Source organism: Hypanus sabinus, chromosome 1 (genome assembly GCF_030144855.1).
Source record: "Hypanus sabinus isolate sHypSab1 chromosome 1, sHypSab1.hap1, whole genome shotgun sequence".
Classification (NCBI taxonomy): domain Eukaryota; kingdom Metazoa; phylum Chordata; class Chondrichthyes; order Myliobatiformes; family Dasyatidae; genus Hypanus; species Hypanus sabinus.
The window spans coordinates 61,182,828-61,206,881 of record NC_082706.1 but is presented as its reverse complement, the minus strand read 5'-3'; the positions used below and the strand labels follow the sequence as shown (position 1 = coordinate 61,206,881).

Below are 24,054 nucleotides of genomic sequence, written 5' to 3'. Positions count from 1 at the left end.
ATAGTTTCTGGGGTGTGTAAATTACTAAATGTAGATGGTTTATGGATCAGAGGTAGAAATTTCAATGTTGGATGCAAATCAATATAGGATGCAATTAGAGTTAATAATGTCGAACAGTCAGCAAATAGATGGGATTTAAGCTTTCAGTGGCAAAAAATCACAAGTCATGTCTTTTATAAACAGGATTAAGAGACCTGCACTTGCTTTGAAATCATATAATCAAACTCTTGAAGACGTGTCAGTGGTAAGATTTCCAGGCTTCTGGACAAAGCTGACAAAGGTGCGCTGGAGGACTGTTGCGAACTTCACAAGAAGACTGTTTTTGGTTTTGGTTGCCTGGGTTCTTACACGTTGGGAATATGGGTCCGTTGGATTTGCAACATTTCCCACTGTTACTTTCTCAGTAACCCTACCTTGCTTTATTCAATGCCTTTAGTTGATTTTAGATTTAATCAAGTCTAAGGATTTTGTTATGCCTGAGAATCCGTTGATTTGAGGAAAATTATTATGTTAAACATTGCTGCAGAAGATCCCAAGATAACTTAACTGGGATGTTAATGTGGCTGTTTTTTTGTGCATTGACTATAGGTAACTATAAAGAAACAACTTACAAGCTATTTATCAGTACATACAGTAGAATTATCGGCTTACAGTGGGTGGTGGAAATTTGTTTGTGTAAAGTTGTCATTTGTTCAGAAGCCTTTTCCGTTTTGAAGAACCTTAAAACAGGTAATTCTCGCAGTAGGATAGATTTACTGTTGAAAACTCACCAAAGATTATTTCCTATACAAAGTATTCCTTTATATATCCCCTTCATATGGGTCCCTGCACGTAAAGGTTCAGTTACAAAAGCTGTTAAAATCTCAGCTGTGGATAAACACCTTCCACTTAGTTAATCAGAATCTAAGGGGTTGGTGGGTTAAGAATTATAGCAAGACTGTTGGGATAATGGGCCTCAAAGGAGACACGTTTACAGAATATATAACTGTTAGCTTTATGGGGGATGGGGGTAAAACAAGAATGTAAGGAATTACATAGACACGTCTTAGAATTTGGCACTATGTCTTCGTTCGTGTTGGGAAACATCATTCTGGGTCGTGTAGTTTTCATTTAAAAGCTTAAGTTATTGCAGTAACTTTAATTCACTATATTGTGTTTCGTTACGTGGAATCTATAGGACTTTTGGGGGCGGGTAACAGGTTTCATTTGAACCTTTTTCATGTTCAGTTATTAAGAAATTGGAAGGCTTAAATTACATAACTCGGAATTTGTGTCCGTATACGTAAACCGTTATTAGTGTAATCCCGATCTCTTTGTATCATTATCATTATTATGTTTATCAATTCGAAACTTAATAAAACAGATTGAGAAAGAAATAAAAGCTTTTTTAAAATTATTGCAGTAACTTTAATTCAATGCACTGTATTGTGTTTTGTTAAGTACAATCTATAGGACTTTTGGGGGTAATGTATGTTTCATTTGAAAAAGGAAGCATTGAGGGCTTTATTTCCCAATTACCTACACCACACTCCAGTCCATTTAGATGCCGGAATGCGACTTCAATTTGGAGTGTTCACCGCTGTTTATCCAAACCCCGCCCTCGTTCTTCACGTTAGCAAATCATTCAAGGGTGAGGCGGATACTGGTCTGATTGACATTGGATTACCCTACCTGCATCCGACTTGATCCCAGCCACTTTGTGGCAGAGACGGGCTGTGAGTTCCGTGGGCGGGATCGGGAAATAGATGGAGATAGCAACACGTTTAACACGCTGGAGGAACTCAGCAGGCCGGGCAGCATCCGTGGAAACGAGCAGTCAAGGTTTCGGGATGGGATCCTTCGACAGGACTGACTGTGTTTCGAAATAGATGGACATATCCACAGACCAATGTGCGGGCGGAATTCCGGAGTAGTTCTTTGACTGACATCTGACGGGTCCAGTGATCTACCGAGTATCCAGGCCGGTGCTTTGCCCCTTCCCACACACACACTATCGTAACCTCCTGGAGCTGCCGGTCGATGGGACAATGCGTCTGGGAATAAACATAGAAACATAGCAAACCTACAGCACAATACAGGCCTTTCGGTCCACAAAACTGTGCCGAACATGTCCCTACCTTAGAAACACCTGGGAGGTCAGGCGGTGAATGTGAGGAGCTTTAACCCCGACTGGAGATACTGCGGCCGCCTCTGGTTTGTGCTCAGGACGCGGCTTTATTAATGAACTGAAGCACCGAGGTGACCGGATATTTCACCGCGCTGATCAGCTGATAACGTCTGACAGGCACAATCCCCACGGTGACAGATTGTGATTAAGTTAAGATCAGTTGTGGGAGTTTCGAATTTAAGACTGAGCAGCGGATCTTTTCTAAATTTAAATACGACATAATATCACGTAGCCATTGAAGATGTGTAGGAGGGATGGACTCCTTCCATTTAAGCAAGATTGCTCTTCTTGCTAAAAGAGAAGTAAAAACTAAAACCTGTAGGTTAGGAGTATTTAAAGTTATATTTTCATTTGCAATAATACCAAACAAAGCAGTAAGGGGATTTGGGTCAAATTGGACCCTAAAAATTTGTGAAAAGGTATGGAACACTTCCCGCCAAAACTTTTCAATTGTAGGGCAAAACCAAAATGTATGAATTAAAGAGGCATCAGCAGAGTTGCATTTATTACAAAGTGGAGAAACAGTCTTAAATTCGAAACAATCTTTTTATGATATCTGGGGACCTTTCCTAAATTACTTTTCCAATTTATAAAGTTTTAACAGTGCACAGAATTTTATGTATATTTTTATCTTCTCTTCTTAAGTGAATATGTATTTTTTTCTAATTATCCATTGTCATCCATCAGCTTTTTTCTTTGATAGTTGGTAGGGGGTTGACTTTTTTATATATAAAAAATTATTTTATGATGTATGACCTATCTTTAAAATTTTGATTACAGGGTGGTATAGCTTTATGTGTTACGCTATGACATTTTGATCAATTTTATTACAATATATGAATGTCCACATGTTATGTTGAGATGTATCTATGTGTTGCACTCTGTAAATCTTTTTTCTTCTTCTGAATACAAATATTATAAAAAGAAAGAAAGTTGTGGGAGTTAATTTGTCCCAATAAAGGCGTCTGATCAATTGAATATGCTTCCACTGTACATCTGCCTTGAGAGTCATCACAGTTCCAAATCAGTACAAACACCCATGTGCACATTGGGTTATTCCAGAGCATGAGTCATTTGAAACAGTTCACAAACTAGCTGTGTCCTTTTTTAAAAAAAAAGAACAGATAACAAAGTTCATATTGCATTTATTATTAAAGGCTGTATAAACGGAAAAAACTTGAGATGTGAAACACCTCCAAATCCACCAATTCCCCCAAGTCAGTGTCTCCCCCCACCCCCGAATCCGCCAACATACCCAACTCAGCACATATCTGCAAATCGGTGTGCTCCCGCAAATATCTGCTCACCGGCAAACCCGCATTCAACCCTCAAATCAGTGTGCATCCCCAAAGCAACCGACACTCCAAAATCCCTGTGCACTCAGATTCGCTGGCATACCCCTAAATCAGTACACATCCGCAAAGCCGCATGCTCCCCCCGATTTACCGACAAATCTGGAATCCACTGTAAGCCCAAAATGATGGCAAGCGATTCTGCTATATATCCTGATAAATGGCTGGTAGGTCGTCTCTTTATCGTTACCTATAATTCAGGCACAAAAACAGCTACACCAACAATCCCAGTTAAATTATATTTTGATCCTTCTGTAATTTTGGTTAACCTATCTCAATAATTTACCTTAATAGATGCCGAACCAACCGATTCGCAGACATAACAGAATCGTTAGACTTCATTAAATCGTGTATCCTAAAATCAACCAAATGTATTGAAAGAAACAGGTTGGGGTTAAAGAGAGCGCGACAGTGGAACATTTTGCATAATTCAACCAACCCACATTCCAAGCATGATAAGAACACGGGCACTGAAAATTAAGAAACACTCTTCTTGTGAAGTTCCCAACAGTTCTCCAACACATCTTTAACAGCATGATAATTTCTTTGCCACCTCAAATTAATCCAGTATATTGACATTAAATTCAACCTCCGCAATTTCAACCAGTAAAGCCGAAACAGGAGACGACCTTACTGCACCACCACACCACCTTAAAGCCTATGCTTGTATCACGCGCAAACATTTTAAAGTGGAAGATGAAGCTAATCAATAAACCACACAGACAGAATCAAGAACAGTTCCAATTAAACAAATATAAATGGTCAACAGAGATTTTACTGTAGTACCCCAGAATACCCACATAGAAAACTGGGAATATTTAATGCTCCTTTATATTTATCAATTATTATACTGATATGGTGCTTCCATATCAGCTTATTATCCATCCATATGCTTAGAAATCTTACCACTGACAACTTTTCAGGAGTTTGATCATATGATTTCAAATCAAGTGCAATTCTATTAATCATGTTTGTAAAACACATATTTTGTCTTGTAGCTACTGAAAACTAAAATCCCATCTATTTGCTGACATTATAAAATGCTATGTTACCTCTCTTTTCCAAAATATAATTCAAACGCTCGATTATCATATGTTCCATAAGTTTACATAAATGAGACGTTGTAGCGGTGTGCTACACACAGCGCTGGAATAACGACACGCAGACGGTGAGTTGCAGTTGCGTAAAAGGTTTATTCAAACTTCACAGCCTCGCTTTTAAGCCTTCCCGTTTCCGCCCTCCCCGGGCGGGAATGCTGTGCGGGGCGCGTATTCACAGTCCCGTCCCTCGCGCGGGCTTCTCCCCTTGCTGATGAACAAGGACCGGCGCCCTTTTCCGGGCCGGCCTCCCTGCCGGCGCGCACGGTTTTGTGAGCCGGTTCGAGTGCGCTGAGAAGTGGATCACCACATAACCCAACCCCCTCCTCCCCAGAACCGGCGATACACCCCCCCCCCAATGTCCATAGTCTGAGTCGGCCTCTGTTTGGGAGGTCTGCCTCTGCGCCGCGGTGCCTGAGTTCCGACCGGCTGTGACAAGTCCACATTGCCCGGTTTGAGTCGGTCCACCGTGAAAACCTCCTCTTTCCCCCCAATGTCCAGCACGAACGTGGACGGGTTGTTCCTGGTCACCTTAAACGGCCCCTCGAAGGGCCGCTGTAGCGGTGCCCGATGTCCGCCCCGTCGTACAAAAACAAACTTACAGTGTCTTTGGGTATGCAGGTCGGGCTCTGTCCATGCTGTGAAGTGGGTATAGGGGCCAGGTTACCGAGCCTCTCGCATAGTCTGTCCAGGACTGATGCGGGTTCTTCCTCTTGCCCCCTTGGGGCTGGTATGAATTCTCCTGGGACGAGCAGGGGTGCGCCGTACACCAACTCGGCCGACGAGGTGTGCAGATCCTCTTTGGGCGCCGTGCGGATTCCGAGCGGGGCCCAGGAAAGTTCGTCCGCCCAGTTAGGCCCTTTCAGGCGGGCCATGAGAGCCGACTTCAGGTGACGGTGGAAACGCTCCACTAGTCCGTTCGATTGTGGGTGGTAGGCAGTTGTGTGGTGTAGCTGTGTCCCCAAAAGGCTGGCCATAGCTGACCACAGGCTGGAGGTAAATTGGGCGCCTCTGTCGGAGGTAATGTGGGCCGGTACACCAAAGCGAGATACCTAGTTTGCAATCAGTGCTCGGGCGCAGGATTCGGAGGTAGTGTCGGAGAGCGGGACTGCCTCTGGCCATCTTGTGAACTGGTCTACGATAGTTAGGAGGTGCCACGCTCCTCGCGACACTGGCAGGGGCCCACGATGTCCACATGAATGCGGTGCAAACGCCGGCGGGTGAGGTGGAACTGCTGCGGCAGGGCTTTGGTGTGCCGCTGCACCTTGGCTGTTTGGCACTGCATGCACGTACTGGCCCATTCACTGACCTGCTTGTGGAGTCCGTGCCAAATGAACCTGTTGGCTACCATCCGGACGGTTGTCCTGATGGAGGGGTGCGCTAAGTTGTGAATAGTGTTGAAAACTCGCCGCCGCCAGGCTGCCGGGACGATGGGGCGAGGTTGGCCGGTAGTTACATCACACAGTAGGGTCCTCTTACCTGGGCCTACGGGGAAGTCTTGGAGCTGCAAACCGGAGATTCCAGTTCTGTAACTAAGGTTCTCATCATCTGCCTGCTGCGCCTCCGCCAGCTCTGCATAGTACACCCCCTGGGACAGGGCCTGGATGGTAGGTGTGGATAGTGCGTCCGCCACGACGTAGTCCTTTCCCGAGACATGCCGGACATCCGTCGTGTATTCGGAGATGTAGGACAGATGTCGCTGCTGGCGGGACGACTAGGGATCGGACACCTTCGTTAACGCAAAGGTAAGTTGTCTGTGGTCCGTGAACGAGGTGAAATGCCAACAATTCCCGGTCGAAAGCACTGTATTTGAGTTCGGGTGGTCGTAGGTGTTTGCTGAAGAATGCCACGGGTTGCCAGCGACCCTCGATGAGTTGTTCCAGCACTCCACCGACTGCCTTGTTAGATGCGTCCCCTGTGAGGGCGGTAGGGTCGTCTGTTCTGGGGTGCACTTAGCATCACGGTGTTTGCCAAGGCTTCTTTGGTTTTACCGACAGCGGCTGCGGCCTGTTCGTCCCAGGTAATGTCCTCGCCTTTACTTGGCATCAGGGTGAACAGGGGGCGCATGATTTGGGCTGCTGAGGAGAGGAAGCCGTGGTAGAAATTCACCATGCCCACGAATTCCTGCAGACTTTTGAATGTGTTGAGCAGGGGGAAGTGGCGGACCGCGTCGACCTTGGCGGGCAGAGGGGCTGCTCCGTCTTTAGTAATTCTGTGGCCCAGGAAGTCGATGGTGTCCAGTCCGAACTGGCATTTGGCCGGGTTGATTGTTCGACCGTATTCACTTAGTAGGGCGAAGAGTTGACGGAGGTGGGACAGATGCTCCTGACGACTACTGCGGGCTATGAGGATGTCGTCCAAATAGATGGAAGTCCAGGTCCCGTCCCACCGCGTCCATGAGCCGCTGGAACGTCTGTGCGGCATTCTCTAGGCCGAACGGCCTTAGTTAGAATTTGAAAAGGCTGAAAGGAGAGATGAGTGCTGTTTTGGGAATGTAGTCCAGATGCATCAAGGTTTCATGGTATCCCATCACGAGGTTCACCTTGGAAAAGATCCTTGCGCCGTGCTGGTTTGCTGCAAAGTCCTGTATGTGCGGCACGGGGTAGCGGTCTGGAGTGGTAGCCTCATTCAGTCTGTAGTCGCCGTATGGTCTCCAGCTTCCTGTTGCTTTGGGCACCATGTGCAGGGGGGAGCCCCATGGGCTGTCGGACCGCCGTACGATCCCCAATTCCTCCATCCTCTTGAACTCCTCCTCGCCAGTCCGAGCTTGGCCGGGGGAAGACTTCGAACACGGGTATTGAGGGGTGGTCCCTGGGTCAGGATGTGGTGCTGTACTCTGTGCCTGAGCATGGCTGCCGTGAACTGCGGAGTCAGAACTGATGGGAAGTCCACCAGGACTCTGGTGAATTCATTGTCGGACAACGTGGAGTCCAGGTGTGGGGCGGGCATCTTGACTTCACCCAGGGAGAACATTTGAAAAGTCTTGGCGTGGATTAGTCTCTTCCCTCGCAGGTCGACCAGCACGCTGTGAGATCGGAAAAAATCCGCCCCCAAGAGTGGTTGGGCCACGGTGGCCAGTGTGAAGTCCCACGTGAACCGGCTGGAGCCGAACTGTAGCCACACCGTACGGGTGCCGTAGGTCCGTATTGCGCTGCTATTTGCGGCCCTCGGGGTGGGTCCCAGTTCTCTCTTGCGGGTGTCCTAACTCGTCGGAGGTAAGACGTTGATTTTGGCTCCGGTGTCGACCAAATAGCGGCGTACCGACTGCTTGTCCCAGACATACAGGAGGCTATCCTGATGGCCAGCCGCCGTAGCCATCAGCGGCGGCTGGCCCTGGCGTTTCCCGGGAAGTTGCAGGGCGAGCTACAGCGGCGGGCTTCTGCGCCCCACCGCTGGTGCTAGAAGCACCATTGTTCGTTGGCCTCCGCACTCCTGCCTCTGGGTTTTGTGGGCTCTGCTGTCGGGCCTGGTATGGTCTGCTGTTGGGCGCGAGGCTTGGTGATCTGTGCGACGGATGTCCCACTCTCCTTGGCTTTCCACAGCACATCTGCCCGGGCCGCCACCTTCCGGGGGTCGCTGAAATCCTCGTCGGACAGCAGCAGGCGTATGACCTCGGACAGCTGCTCCAGGAATGCCTGCTCAAACATCAGGCAGGGCTTGTGTCTTTCAGCCAGGACCAGCATCTCGTTCATTAATGCCAACGGCAGCCTGTCTCACAAACCATCCGGGTGCAGTAAGCGGGCAACTCGCTCGCGCCGTGAGAGTCCACAAGTCCTTATGAGCAGGGCTTTGAATTCTGTGTATTTGCCGTTCTCCGGGGGCGACTGTATGAACTTCTCAACCTGGGCGGCCGTCTCCTTGTCGAGGGAGCTCACCACGTAGTAGTAATGTGTGGAATCCGAGGTAATCTGCCGAATGTGGAATTGGGCTTCTGCTTGTTGGAACGATAGGTGAGGTCGCAGTGGGCCGTCGGGGACACACTGCACTGGAATAACGACACGCAGGCGGTGAATTGCAGTTGCGTAAAAGATTTATTCAAACTTCGCGGCCTCTCTTTTAAGCCTTCCCGTTTCCACCCTCCCCGGGCGGGAATTCACATTCCCTTCCCGCGTGGGGGCTTTTCCCCTCGCTGGTGAAGAAGGCCTGGCGCACATTTTGGGGCCGGCCTCTCTGCCGGCGCGCGCCATTTTGTGAGCCGGTTCGAGTGCTCTGGAAAGTGGGTCACCATAACATTACTGATATTGTCCTATAACTAGAAGGATCAACGGGGATCTCCCAGTTTTCAGAATGGGCACTACTACAACCATTTTCTCATGAGGAATGAAGATGGCCAAACCTGGCAATACGATTCAGAAATGTTAATATTATCTCAAGAGAGCAGTCAGTCATATGTCTGATCATACAATAGCATATATCATCCTTTCCTGGAGACGTCTGACCTGCCAATTCCTTCCAATATTATCACAATATGACCTCCAGAAAACCTTGTTACAGAGGATGTGAAGAGTCTGCAGAGGGATATAGATAGGGTAAGTGAGTAGGCCAAGATCTGGCAGATGGAATGCAACGTTGGTAACTGCGAGATCATCCACTTTGGAATTAATAATAAAATGATAGTATAAAGAATAATAATAGATTGTTATTAAAATGGTGAAAGATTGCAGCATGCTGTTGTGCAATGGGACTTGGGAATGCTTGTTCATGAATCACAAAAAGTTGGCTTGCAGGTACAACATGTTATTAAGAAGGCAAACAGGATGTTGTCCTTCACTACTAGAGGGATTGAATTCAAGAGCAGGGAGGTGATACTGCAACTACACAGGGCACTGGTGAGGCTGCATCTGGAGTACTGTGTGCAGTTCTGGTCTCCATACTTGAGGAAGGATATACTGGCTTTGGAGGCAGTTCAGAGGAGGGTCAGCAGGTTGTTTACAGGGGTGAAGGGGTTAACCTATGAGGAGAGATTGAGTCACCTGGGACTATACTCTCTGGAGTTCAGAAGAATGAGAGGGAATCTTATAGAAACATATAAAATTTTGAAAGAGATAGATAAGATAGAAGTAGGAAAGTTGTTTCCATTGCTAGGTGAGACTAGAACTAGTGGGTGGTGAATCTGTGGAATTCTCTGTCCAGGGAAGCAGTTGAGGCTTCTTCACTAAATATATTTAAGTTACAGTTAGATACTGTAGGTTTTAATGTAGTAAGGGAATTAAGGGATATGGGGAAAAGGCAGGTAGACAGAGCTGAGTTTACAGACAGATCAGCCATGATCTTATTGAATGGCGGGGCAGGCTTGATGGGCCAGTGTTTCATAAACCTAATACCCAATAAGAATAACTGTGACAAGTGGATGTTGCAACTGTTTGGTTTCGCTCTAACAAATGGACCCAGACTCAGTAGTTCCTCTGAGACTCACTTTATTGTTAATACAGAGAAGAAAACAGAGATTTGCGGGAAATGCTTTATATTAAATACTACCTGCACCACTAATAGGTAGGGCTAACTTAAGCGACCCCCTAGTAGTCTACATGGCTGAATATACTTAGAAACGTCTGTGTGGTCCCTGAAACAAGTGATCGGCCATAGACTGACTAGGGTGGAGGTCCTTGACACCAGTTCAGCTGCTCGGCCAGAAGGTGGGACCCAGGCAAGTGGTCTGCCCAAGAAAGAACCTGCCCACCTTTATAGCACTGTTGCCACCTCCCAGTCAGGAAGGGCTAGGCATCCAACCTAATGCTTACACAATCCTAACTTGGGCCAGTCCAAGTCCTTGCCACGTATTAAGCTAACATACATCCTTCATACCTGCAAGTACCACCGTCGGGTGACCTGTAATAACCGACCTTTGCCCCCTCAGGCACAATGCATCCTATTAATCTTACAACCGAACAATGTACAAAAAATAGTTTAGAGACAAGGTGATTAATTTCTTTTACACAATTCAGCACTTTTACCTTGATCTCAGGCATGTTATCCGGTAGACCAGAGTCACATGTTGTTCTCCCCTTATGTAGTATCAAGGGTCAATCGCCCAACAACATAACAGGCCCACAAATTCCTATTCTTTAACCATTTCCCTGCTGTACCAATTTTCATACCCACACACCTACCCATACACCTTACACTTACCTATACAGCCGGATGACCTACTCCTGATCCTAATGTTCTTATGCTTTTTTTCACTATCTTCACCACTTTCCTCACCATGACCTGTGCCCTTTATACTTAATAAGATCACTTGGAGACTGATTCTTCTTAACGTTCCTAAACACCTTGTTTCTCTCCCTAATTGCCTCCGCACACTCCTCAGTCCACCATGGTACAACCTTTCTCCTATTAATTACATTTGTAATGGGAATCACTTCCAATGCAGTTTGCTGAACAACTTGACATAACCTTTCATTGCAAAAGTACATATCTGTCTCAGCATTCTGTAGCAGTTCCAGAACTACTATGAACAATAAATCTCATATCCATTCAGGCACACAAGTTGGGAAAATCTTCAACAATGAAACCACTGCCATCATTCTGCAAACATCCCCACAGTGATGTTTGCAGTGGTGTGGGGATTTTAATGTGCATTAAAATCTCCACACCATACAACCCTTAGTGAGTGAGAACTATATATACTTTCTCACAAATCAATTGAAAGTTTTCCACAATGTTTGTAAAAATTAACCACTTTCATACACCTACCTGCTGAATCAAATATTTCTTCCACAAGTTACTTGTACACTTCATTCACTTTCACAACTTTACACCCTGCCCCTTTCCTTATAAAACTGGCAACACCACCCCTCTACCAACCAACCCATCACGACCACTAACAATATAACTCTGCACAGAAAAAAAACCTTTAAACGTGCAAATACCGGTTTCCTCAATACATATAACATTGGGAGAAACTGACTGACAAATCAGGAATAAACTTCTTAAAGTCTTGACCATTAGAATTCAGGCTTCTTGCATCCCACTGCAATATCTTTAATCCCATTATGTTCCTTCACAAGTAGACTGGGATACAGATACTCCACCCATCAGAGCTTCAGTTACAGCTTCCCACATAAAACCAGTTACACCAAGATACTTTTCTGCAGCTTTCACATTATTTTAGCTTCCTCATTAGGACGAGATGTCTGATCAGTACAATTCACCACATCTGTTTTAAACATCAGAAACCTCATTTTATTCAACAGTGAAGTATCTTTAATGAGAGAACTGTGATGATGACATATATCCACTGATGTCACAGTCTGTTCTCTGACTGGGAACACCTTATCCAGTTTACCTGCTCTGCTTGCTGTACTTGTCCTTGAACAGGCCCTTCTGCTCACTCTGTTGTTCTGAACCATCTGAGCTAGTCATCTCATGCCTTACTACACCAATCCCTTCTGCCTACACCAGGTCCACATCCCTCCAGTCTCCACATATTCAGGCACATCTCCTTTAAATATTCTGAGTCAGGTTTTTAACAACATTGGCATTTGTTTGTTTTTAAACAGCAGCTGTGCAGAGAAAAGATGCAAAATTACACTGAATTACAAAATACTTAAATAGTGCAGAAAGTACCAATGAAGTTGTGTTTCCCCTTTCTCCTGAAGTTTATGCCCTCTGGTGTTAGACATTTCCTGCTCAGAGAACAGAATCCCGGCTGTCCACTCTGTCTGTGCCTCTCACGTTCCTGTAATCGTCTGTCAGACCTCCCTCAGCCTCTGCCAGAGCAAAGAAATTTCCGCTAGATTGTCCAACCAATCTCTCCTTATCCAGGCAGCATCCTGTTAGGCATCATCCACTCACCATCCAAAACCTCCACATTATTCCTGTATTACAATGCAATTCTCCAGATGCAACACTGCCTGGCACTGGAACCACTATCTGAGAGTTATGAACTCGGATTCCAAGATCCCTCTGTAGGTCAACACAGTCCAATCTCGTCCCATGAATATAACAGCAAGGAGATAATGTTGAGGCTTTATAAGACACTAGTCAGGCCACCCTTGGAGTATTGTCAACAGCTTTGGTTCCATATTTCAGAAAAGATGTGCTGTCATTGGAGAGAGTCCAAAGGAGGTTCAGAAGGATTATTTTGGGAATGAAGGTGTTAACATATGAGGTGTGTTTGGCAGCTTTGGGCCTGTACTCACAGGAATCAGAAGAAATTAGAAGAATACTGGGGGTGGGGGGGGCGAAATCTCATTCCAATGTTTAAGGAACTAGATAAGGTGGATGTGGAGAGGATAATTCTTATGGTGGGGCTATCAAGACCTAGAGGACACCGCCACAAAGTTGAGGGGCTGCCTTTTCAAACAGAGTAAGGTGGATAATTTTTTATTAGCTAGGGAGTACTGGTTTTGTGAAATGCTCTGCCACAGACTGCAGTGGAGGCCAAGTCTGTGGGTACATTGAAGGTGGAAGTTAATTGTTTCTTGATCAAAGAATATGGTGAGAGGCCAGGTGTATGGGGTTGAGTGCGATTCGGGATCAGCCATGATGGGAAGGCAGCAGACTTGATGGGCTGAATGGGCTGAGTCTGCTCCTATCATTGAAGGTCTCTGGACACAAGCCCTCTCAATCATGATGTATCTCCTCTGCAGTCTTCCAGCACAAAACATCCCTTGTACAGAATGTTAAGCAGAACAGAATGCAACTTTTTAAGAATTTTGGCAAGTCAGGCAGCATCTACTGAGGGGAATAGAGTTGATGTTTGGGACAGAACCCCTCCCTTGTGGCACTGATACAGGCTCTTTGGCCCAACCTTTCCATGCTGTCCTGGTGTCCATTTAAACTAATCCCACTACCTGCCTTTGACATAGAACATAGAAATATACAGCTCATTACAGGCTCTTCAGCCAACAATGCTGTACCGACCAGGTAAAGTAGCTTAAAACTACGCCCCCTCATGTTAGTCACTTCAAGCCTAGGAAAATGCCTCTGGCTATCCACACGGGCAAAGCATCTCATCATCTTATATACCCCCATCAGGTCACTTCTCATCCTCTGTTGCTCCAAGAAGGAAAGGCCAAGTTCACATAATCGATTCTCATGAGGCATACTCTCCAATCCAAGAGCAACATCCTTGTAAATCTACTCTACACTCACTATAGTATCCACATCGTTCCTGTAGTGAGGTCACTAGAATTGAACACAGTACTCCAAGTGGGGTCCCTGCTGTGTTAGAATACAATTTCTTAAGTACAGGTTAGGAGAACATTACCTCACAGCTCTTGAACGCAATCCCATAACTGATGAATGCAATCACACCAGACACCTTCTTAACAACACTGCCAACCTATGCAGCAGCATTGAGTGTCGTATGTACACAGACCCCAAGATCTCTCTGATCCTCCACACTGCCCAAGAGTCTTACTATTAATGTTATATTCTGTGTTGAAATTTGACCTGCCAACATGAAACACTTCACACTTATTTAGGTAGAACATTATCTGCCACTTCACAGCCCAGTTCTGCATCCTATCTATTTCCCGCTTTAATCTCTGCCAACCCTCCAGACTCTCCACAACACACCCCACTTTTGTGTCATCAACGGGGCTTTCTGGGCATTGCAGTCATATGGCATCCCTAGCTGCTCACTCCCTGCAAGAACGTTTTTCCTCAGTTACCACAGACATCGCCAGAACGGACTCACCGAGGTGTCGAAGGGGAAACACGCCCATCCTTGTGGATGCCCAGGCTGGCGACCACTGACAGCACCAAATCTCTGAACTCTGCCATGGTGATGGAGCGGAAGGGGAGGCACTGAACATGGGGCGGATTTCTACCCGGCCTGTCATAGCTCAGACCCACCTCTAACCCCAGTTTTCACTGGCTGAAGTGTATGTCGGTCAAATGCAAGATCACACAGTGATTAGATAATATGAATGTCAGTCAGCCTTCCCGTCTTTATGAGCTTGAGCTTGGACTTATATTGGGGACTGGATGCCACTTGTAGGAGATGATGTATTTTTGTAAAGCAAATTGGGAGAAATGGAAGATTTTATGTGATGCTGTATCAGTCTCCGAGTGACATTATTAAGAATAAAAGAACATGAGCCATGGTGAGAAAAATGGTGATTTACTGGAATCATTTTGAGGTAATATTGGAAAGGATATTAAACTCGGAGATGTTTGGGGAATGATTAAGAAAGTGTGGGGATTTGTATGGATTATTTCATTTCATTTTTAGAATCTTTTTATTGATACATAATCAGCTATAAAATGATACAAAACTTCAACAAGTTTATATATATACAATTAATAAAGCTGAAGAAAAAATAGCTTATCAAAATATATGGAAATGAAAAAAAAGGAACAAAAAAATCCAGCATTGATTAATGGGGCAAAATGATTATTACAGAAACAGGGAAGGTTGTGTTGTCATTTGCTATGATTTGTAATCAAGATAATTTAAGTGAAGAAGTTAAACAATGCAGGGATAAGTTTCTAAGTGAATACCCTGATATGTTGGAAGTCAGCTCTATCACTGATGTAGAGTTTTTTTGTATGAAATTTAAGAAGTCTTTTATTAATGCAGGTCAGGCACCCACAGGAAATAGTTATACTTGTAATTGTATGTAATTCTCTCTTGTGAAAATATTAACATTTTTGAATCCTGTTTGTAGGTTTGGCCATCTTCCTCCCTCATGAGAAGTGGCAGCCGTAGTGGCAGATCCCCATCTGATCCTTCTAGTTATGGACTTATTTCGTGAATGTCTCAGTTATGTAAACTGATGGAACAATGGAACATATTAATAATGTATTATTAATAGTAATTGAGTGCTTGAGTTATATTTTGGAAGGAGCGGTGATTTAGCGTTTCATTAGAGTGGATTTTGTAAGGGTAAAATGACATTGGATTCAGTTTTAGGTTTGGAAGGTGGCTATAGGAAAGCACAGTTAAATAAAGATGTAAATCAGTATTTTTTGATACTGAAAAGGGAAATTATATGTTATGGAAGGAAGGGCTTTTGATTAGGAGTAAGGGGAAGATTGTATAATTTTCCTCAGTTTTCTATATGGATGAAGGTGTGGGTGGACATGTTATGTTTGTGTTTCCATGAGGTAGAGAATGGGACCCCACAAGTCAGTACTTGTAGGCCTTCATTATTTAATAAGATGATTAATGATATTTTCTCAGAGATAGGTATTCTGGTGGGTAAATCACTATATGCAAATGACATAGCTTTATAGATTAGAGGGAGTAATTTCACTTTCACTGTACAGAGGCTGCAATGTACAGTTAATAGGTCACACAGTGGGCAAATAGATGAGGATTTGAGCTTTCAGTCGCTAAAACAAGTTATGTGTTTTACAAACAGGATTAATAGACCTGCACTTGATTTGAAATGATATAATTAAACTCTTGAGGATGTGTCAGTGGTAAGATTTCCAGGCATATGGAAATAAGCTGACATGGAGGCGCCGTATCAGTAAAATAATTAATAAATATAAAGGAGCATTAAATCTCCTTTCCAAGATAATGAATGGCATTGATCATGTGGATAGTCAGAGGCCTTTCCCCAGGGCTGAAATGGCTACCATGAGAGGACATAGTTTTAAGGTGCTTTGAAGAAGGTATAGAGAAGTTGGTGTTAAGTTTTTTCTCACAAAGAGTGGTGAGTGCGTTGAGTGGGCTGTTGGTGGAGGCGGAAACAATTGGGTCTTTTAAGAGATTCCTGGGTGGGTACATGGAGCTTAGAAAAATAGGTAGTAAAGCCTAGGTAGTTCTAAGTTAGGAACATGTTCGGCACAACTTTGTGGACTGAAGTGCCTGCATTGTGCTGTATGTTTTCTTTCTAAGTTTCTATCTTCTCTGGCATCTATGCATATATTCTTTGGGCGCACATGAAAATCTTTGTAGACCGTTTATATTTGTTTAATTGGATCTGGTCTTGATTATGTCTGTGTGGCTTATGGATCAGCTTCATGGCCAACTTCAGTATGTGTGTATGTGATACAAGCACAGGCTTTAAGGTGGTGTTGTGGTGCAGTAAGGTCATCTCCTGTTTTGGCTTTACTGATTCAAATAGGAAAATTTCCTTCACAATGACAGAGGTTGAAGTTGATTTTAACATACTGGATTAATTTGTGGGGCAACAAAATTATCATCCAGTTAAGGCTGTGCGAGAGGACTGTTGGGAACATCACAAGATGCAGGGCTTTAGTTTTAGTTGGCTGGGTTCTTATCTCGCTGGGAGTATGGCTGGATTGGATGATACAATATGTCCCACTGCAGCTTTCTCGGTCATTCCACCTTGTTTTTTCCAATGACTTCAGTTGATTTTATGTTAAATGATTGGATTTGGTTCTGCCTGAGAGTATACTAATGGAAGTTATTATCATACGGTAACCATTTTTACAGATAATTTACAGATTTACAGATAATTTACAATTTACAATTTATAATTTACAGATCAATTTTTACATGGATCAAAAGATAATTTAACTGGGAATGTTGGCATGGCTTTTTTTGTTCCTGAATTGCAGGTAATGATGAAGAAATTATTTTCTGGCCTTTTATCGATAAACAAAGCAGAATTCATTGTCATCATTTTAGGGTTACAGTGGGTGGAGGAAATTGGCCCTTGCAAACTTGTAATTTGTTCAGAATCCTTTTGAGATTTAATGAGTCTTAAAATGGGTCTTTCTAGCAGTAGGTCAGATTTACTGAGGGAAACTCATCTAACGGTGTTTCATATACAAAGATTGGTTTATATGTCTGCACCTTATGGGACGTGCACATCGCACTGTTGAGGGAAATGATGGGGTCAACTGTTCAGCAACAAACACTGTTAAGTATTCAACTGTATTCCACTTAACACATCAGAAGCTGAGGGTTTGGTAGTGTTAAGAATTAGGGGCTTATGGCAAAACTTGTAGGAAAATGGACATAAGGAAAATGGACACCTTTACAGAATACATATATTAGATTAGTTTAGATTCAACTTTATTGTCACTGTGCCGAGTACAGATACAAAGCCAATGAAATGCAATTAGCATCTAACCAGAAGTGCAAAAGAATAGTATTATTTACAAAATAACTGCGAATAAAAAGTAAGCGCTACAGCATACAAATATAAAAGTACTGAGACAGTACAATATGGATTCAATACTGCTTAGTGCTGTGATGTGAGGATTAGCAGGGTCACAGCCTCAGGGAAGAAGCTCTTCCTGTGCCTGCAGGTGCGGGAGTGGAGGCTCCAGTAGTGCTAACTGGATGGCAGGAGAGTAAAAAGTCCATGGTTAGGGTGAGCTGCATCCTTGATAATGCTTTTCACCCTACCCAGGCAACGTTTATAAACCTGTTGTGTTTTTCAAAGAAGGGGTTAAAACAAGAAGGGAAGGAATTATTTTGGCATGACTTAGAATTGCCCAGACTATGCCTAATTCTGCCTTGTATCTAGTTGGAAAACACTATTCTGTGTCGTATACATTTTGTCATTATGAAACAGTTACACACAGACTATATCAGTGTGAAGCATATAAGGCTGAAGGAAATCGAATGCAGGCATCAGGACAATCTTTGGGAAGTAGATAATTTTCATGTAAAATCTTTATTAAAGTTATGGCAGTGACTTTAATTGAATTCACAGTATTGACCGGGAAAAGGCATGTGATAAGGGTAATGTCACAATTGTATCATGAGGACTTCAATATGCAAGGCGATTGGGAAAATCCGGTAAGTGTCGGATTGCAAGAGAGGGAATTTGTTGAATCCCATGAGACAGCTTTTTAGAGCAGCTTGTGTTTGGGCTTACTCCGGGAAAGGCCGTCTTAGAGTGGGTGTTGTGTAAAAACTCTGATCTTATTTGGGAGCTTAAAGTAAAGGAACCCATAGGAGGCAGTGATCATAATATAATTGAATACATACTGTAAGGAGAGGGATAAGCCTAAGTCACATGTATCAGTCTCGCAATGGAATAAAGGGAATTACAGAGGCATGAGAGAGAAGCTTGCCCAGGTGAAATGGAGGAGGATACTGCAAGGATGACAGCTGATCAGATGTGGCTGGAGTATCTGGGAATAGTTCGCAAGGTAGATATGTCCTACAGAAGTTCTCAAATGGCAGGGGTAGGCAACCGTGGCTGACAAGGGAAGTTAAGGGCTGCATGAAAGCTAAGGAAAGGGCATAAAATGAGTGGGAAGTTTGATGATTTGAAAGCTTTTCAAATCCAACAAAAGGCAACTAAAAAAAGTGATAAGAATGGATTAGATGAAATATGATGGCAAACTAAACAATAATATGAAACAGGATACCAGAAGTTTTTTTCAGCATGCAAGGGAGATGAGAAGGAAATGACGCTGCTTTGGTAGTAATGGGGACAATGAAATGGCAGATGAACTTATTGAACAATTTTCATCAGTGTTCACTGAGGAAGACAGAGCAGGAGTGATTGCCTTTGCTATTACAAAGGAAATAATGCCATGCAAACTCAAAGGTCTTGAGGTGGATAAGTCACCTGAGCCAGATGGACTACATCCCAGAGTCCTGAGAAAGAGCATATAAGGTAGCAAAAGTCAGTGGGATGTCAGACTGTTGGGATGCTTTTAAAATCCAACAAAAGATAACAGAAAAAGCCATAAGATGGTAAAGATGAAATATGAGGGCAAACTAGCCAATAATATAAGACAGGACGCTAAAAGTTTTTTTCAGTTTCATGAAGAGTGAAAGGGAGATGAGAGTTGATATCGGACCACTGGAAAATGATGCTGGTGAGGTAGAAATGGTGGACAAAGAATTGGCAGATGAACTTAATGAGTACTATGCATCAGTCTTCACTTTGGACACAGCAAGAGTGAGTGGTTTTGCCATTACAAGGGAAAAAGTGCTAGACAAACTCAAATGTTTAAAGGTGGACAAGTCACCTGGACCAGATAGACTACATCACAGAGTCCTGAGAGAGGCTGCTGAAGAAATAGCAGATGCATTGGTCACGACCTTTCAAGAATCACTTGATTCTGGCATTGTCTTGGAGAACTGGAAAACTGAAATTCTCTTTAAGAAGAGAGGAAACAAAAAAAGGAAATTATAGACCAGTTAGCCTAACCTCTGTGGTTGGGAAAATGGAGTCTACTATTAAGGATGGGGTTTTGGGGTACTTGGTGACCAATGATCAAAGAAGTCAAAGTCAGCATGGTTTCTGTCAAGGGAAATCATGCCTGAAAAATCTGTCTGAGTTCTTCAAGGAAGTAACAAGCAGGGTGGACAAAGGAGAGGCAGTGGATGTCATTCACTTGGATTTTGATAAGGTACCACACATGAGGCTGCCAAACAAGATTAAATCTTATGGCATTACTGTAAAGATACTGGTATAGGTAGAGGAATGGCTGACAGGCAGGAGGCCGTGAGTGGGAATAAAGGCGGCCTTTTCTGCTTTGCTGCCAGTGACTAGTAGTGTTCTTCAGGAGTCAGTATTGGGACAGCTTCTTATTACATTTCAATGATTTGGGTCATGGAATTGAAAACTTGGTGGTAAAGTTTGGGGATGTTATGAAGATACGTGGAGAGGTAGGTACTGTAGTGCTGAGGAAGCAACACGATTGCAGCAGGAATTAGACAAATTGGAAGAATGGTCAAAAAAGTGGCAGATGGAATAGAGTGTTGGGAAATGTATGATAGTGCATTTTAGTAAAAGGAACAACAATACAGACTATTATCTAAATGGGGAGAAAATTAAAAAGTCAGCAGGGGTGCAGAGGGACTTAGGAGTTCTCGTGCAAGACTCCCAGGTTTACAGGTTGTGTCTGTGGTAAAGATGGTAAATTCAATGAGAATAGAATATAACAGCAAGGAGATGATGCTGAGGATTTCGAAGACAATACTCGGGCTGCACTTGGAGTATTGCAACAATTTTGGGTTCCATATCTCAGAAAATATGTGTTATCATTGGAGAGAGTTCAGAGGAGTTTCACGAGGATGATTCTGGGAATGAATGGGTTAACATATGAGGAATGCAAGGCAGCTTTGGGCCTGTACTCACTGGGATTTAGAAGAATGCATGGGGATCTCACTGAAACCTATTGAGTGTTGAAAAGGCTAGATAGGGTGGATGTGGAGAGGATGTTTCCTGTGGTGGAGGTGTCCAGAACTAGATGGCACAACCTCAAAATTGAGGTGAGATTTTTTTGAACAGAGAGAAGGAGGAATATTTTTAACAAGAGAGTGGTGAATTTGTGGAATGCCCTGCCACAGTCTGTGATGGAGGCCAAGCCTGGGGGTTTATTTAAGGTGGAAGTTGATAGTTTCCTGATCGATCAGCCCATCAAAGAATACGGCGAGAAGGCAGGTGTACAGGGTTGCATGGCTCTGGGATCAGCCATAATGGAATGGCAGAGTGGAGTCGATGGGCTGAATGGCCTGATTCAGTTCCTGTCTTATGGTCTTTCCAAGACACATTTACAGACCCGGAGCGGAACCGGAGCAGATTTTCAGCCACTGATTTCCTTCCCAAATCCGTAAGAAAGGATAAAGTTTCCCTGTGAATTTATTCCCAGTGAAGGTGTAGAGATGGGACTTGGTCTCTGCGTTGTAAAATGAAACTTTCCCGGACTCGTAACTGAGATAAACTCCCAACCTCCCAGGGATGGAATTGGTAGGGAGACGGTACTCAGAGGAGGTGTGAACACTGAACACATCCTCACTGACCATGTTATAATTCCATCCCTCCATATTCTGCTGGATCTCTTCATAATACCGCTTGATGATCCAGAATCCGGTCTCTGGACTCGGTTTGACCTCCCCCTTCCTCTCCACAGACTCAGCGGCGACTCCCAGACACCAGACAGGATTCCCTGTCACCTCCACCTCCCAGTAATGTATCCCCGATGTGAATCCCTCCGATCCCAGCACACAAGGCCAGTCTGTGAATCTTTTCCCGGTATCAGGGAGATCCCTCTGGATCCCGGTCCATCTCACACTCTTCCGATCCACAGACACCTCGAGCTGTGTATGGGCTGTTTCCACATCCAGGGTGACAGAGACTGGGGGGAGAAGCAGAGAATTAGAGAGTCCCTGGGGATCAGAAGGAGACTCCAGCTATGAAAGGCCGGCCACAGGCTCAGTCATTGGCCGACAGCAACTGTTTCTGGGTTTTACCCAACTGCGGCCGATGGACAACTAATATCTCCCCCGCAGTTTTTCTGCTGGACAGAGAGCGGAGTTTTCCCAATCAACACACACAAAATGACACTTTTAACACAAAAAGACACTTCAACTCAGTGGGTCAGGCAGCATGTGCGGAGAGAGATGACCAGTCTACATTTCAGGTAGACGTCTTCCCTCAAGAATAGAAAGAAATAGGGGAGATAGACAGCAGAAACAAGTGCGGGAAAGGGGCGGATTCAGATGGGAAGGGGGCAGGTTAATGGATTTAAACAGGAGGTCACGGAGGCTCTTCGGCCCAACTTGTTCCTGCCGACCAACCTGCTATGATGAGCTAGGCCCATTTGCCCATTATTCCTTTCCACCTTTCTTATCCACATACCTGGCAAGATGTATTTAAAAACATTCTCACTGTACCCAACTCTACAGTTGATCAAGGGCCCATTGTGAACTTAGATAACCCTCTTTGCTGTCCACTAAACCATGAATTTCAATGTCACCCACAAACCTACTAACTATGTCACCTACATTCTCATCCAAATTACTAATATGATTGTCAAACAACCGCGGCCCCAGCACCGACCTCTGCAGGTCGCAGGCCCCCAGTCCTCTGTGGACAGACACATCAACAGGCAAGACACAGATTCACAGCAAGTTGGCAGCGGAGTAAGTCACCATTTTTTGGGAAAATTCAGTTTTTTTTAACTGCTTGGGATAAAAGAGGCTCGACTGCACGGGTGTGTGACCTCAGACTGCAGAAGGTTTAAAAAGAACACTGCCATATCCCGTGGGCAGCAGAGTGAGAGGGTGCAGAGTGATAGAGCTCAACGGGCTTAGGCAGAAATGGGAAAAGGCTTCCTGTGACCGTTGAGTCTTGTAGTAAGGGGGTAAGTTACAGGTTTATTTATTTAGTAATAATAGTAGCATTAGAGGTATGTATCTAGGATTACTGTTGTGCTTGGAGTGCCGGATGTGGAGACCCTGGGAGACTCCCAGGGATTACATCTGCACCCGGTGCATTGAGATGAGGCTCCTTAAGGACCGTGTTCGGGATCTGGAGCTGCAACAATGACCTTCAGCTAATGAGTGAAAGTGAGGAGGTGATTGATAATACCTACAGAGAGATAGTGGACAGCACCTCTGTGACAGTCTCCCTCAGAAATCGATATATCGTTTTCGATACTGTTGGAGAGGTTGACCTGACGGAGGAAGACCACAGTGAACGGGACCCTGGCACAATGCCCTGTGTCGCGATCAAGAGAGCAAGGAGGAATGTAGTAGTTATAGTGGATTCCATAGTGAGGGGAACAGACAGGAGATTCTGTGAGCCGGACAAGATACCCGGATGGTGGGTTGCCTCCCTGGTGCCAGGGTACGGGATGTCTCAGATCGAGTCTAGAGTATTCTGAGGAGAGAGTGCAAGCAGCCAGAAGTCTTGGTACAGGTTGATACCAATGACATAGACAGAAAAAGGGAGGCCGTCCTGAAGGAAGATTACTGGGAGCTAGGAAGAAAATTGAAAAGCCGGACCACCAGAGTAATAATCTCAGGATTACAGCCTGAGCCACCAGCTAATGAAGGGAAGAATAGCAGAATTAAGCAGATGAATGTGTGACTAAGTAACTGGTGCAAGGGACAGGGCTTCAAATTCTTGGATCATTGGGATCTATTTTGGGGGAGGCATGACTTATACAAAAACGATGGGTAGCACCTGAACTCAAAGGGTACTAATATCCTGGCAGGATTGCATAATATAGCTGTGAGGAAGGGTTTAAACTAAGTTGGCAAGGGGAAGAAAACCAGGGTGTTAGAGCGGAGGAAGAGGAAAATAGAAATAAGATACTGTGCAGCAAAGATGGCACGAAGGACAGGCAGGTGACTAGACAGAATAATTTGCTGTGCAATAGAAATATAGCAAAATCTGTAACAGATACTGATCTAAATGTACTGTGCTTAAAAATGCATGCAGCATTAGAAATAAAGTGGATGACCTTGTTATACAGCTACAGGTTAAAAGATATGACATTGTGGTCATCACCGAGTCATGGCTAAATGATGGATGTGATTGGGAGCTGAATGTTCAAGGATACACAGTGTATAGGAAAGATAGGAAGGTAGGTAAAGGGGATGGCGTGGCCCTGATGGTAAGCAACGATATCAAATCACTAGAAAGAACGGTCATAGGATCAGAAGAGGTAGAAGCCTTATGGGTTGAGTTAAGAAATGGCAAGGCTAAAAAGACACTAATAGCAGTTATATACAGGCCTCCAAACAGCAGCTGGATGTGGACTTCAAGTTACAGCTGGAAATAGAAAAAGCTTGTCAGTAGAAAAATGTCAA

General features: G+C 44.3%; 1 protein-coding gene across 2 annotated transcripts in view; it reads right to left on the bottom strand.

The window, feature by feature from the left end:
* Window positions 1-1,422: 1,422 nt before the first annotated feature.
* LOC132394269 (zinc-binding protein A33-like) overlaps window positions 1,423-24,054 on the bottom strand; it is a 42,463-nt gene continuing 19,831 nt past the window's right edge. The window contains exon 6 of one of the 2 annotated variants that reach the window (XM_059970199.1): window positions 1,423-2,033. In XM_059970199.1, the coding sequence (XP_059826182.1) occupies window positions 1,663-2,033 (371 nt within the window). In that variant the 3' untranslated portion in view covers window positions 1,423-1,662. Of the gene's footprint in view, window positions 2,034-17,526; window positions 21,594-24,054 lie in introns of those variants that run through there. The other variant, XM_059970194.1, reaches the window with a different exon arrangement.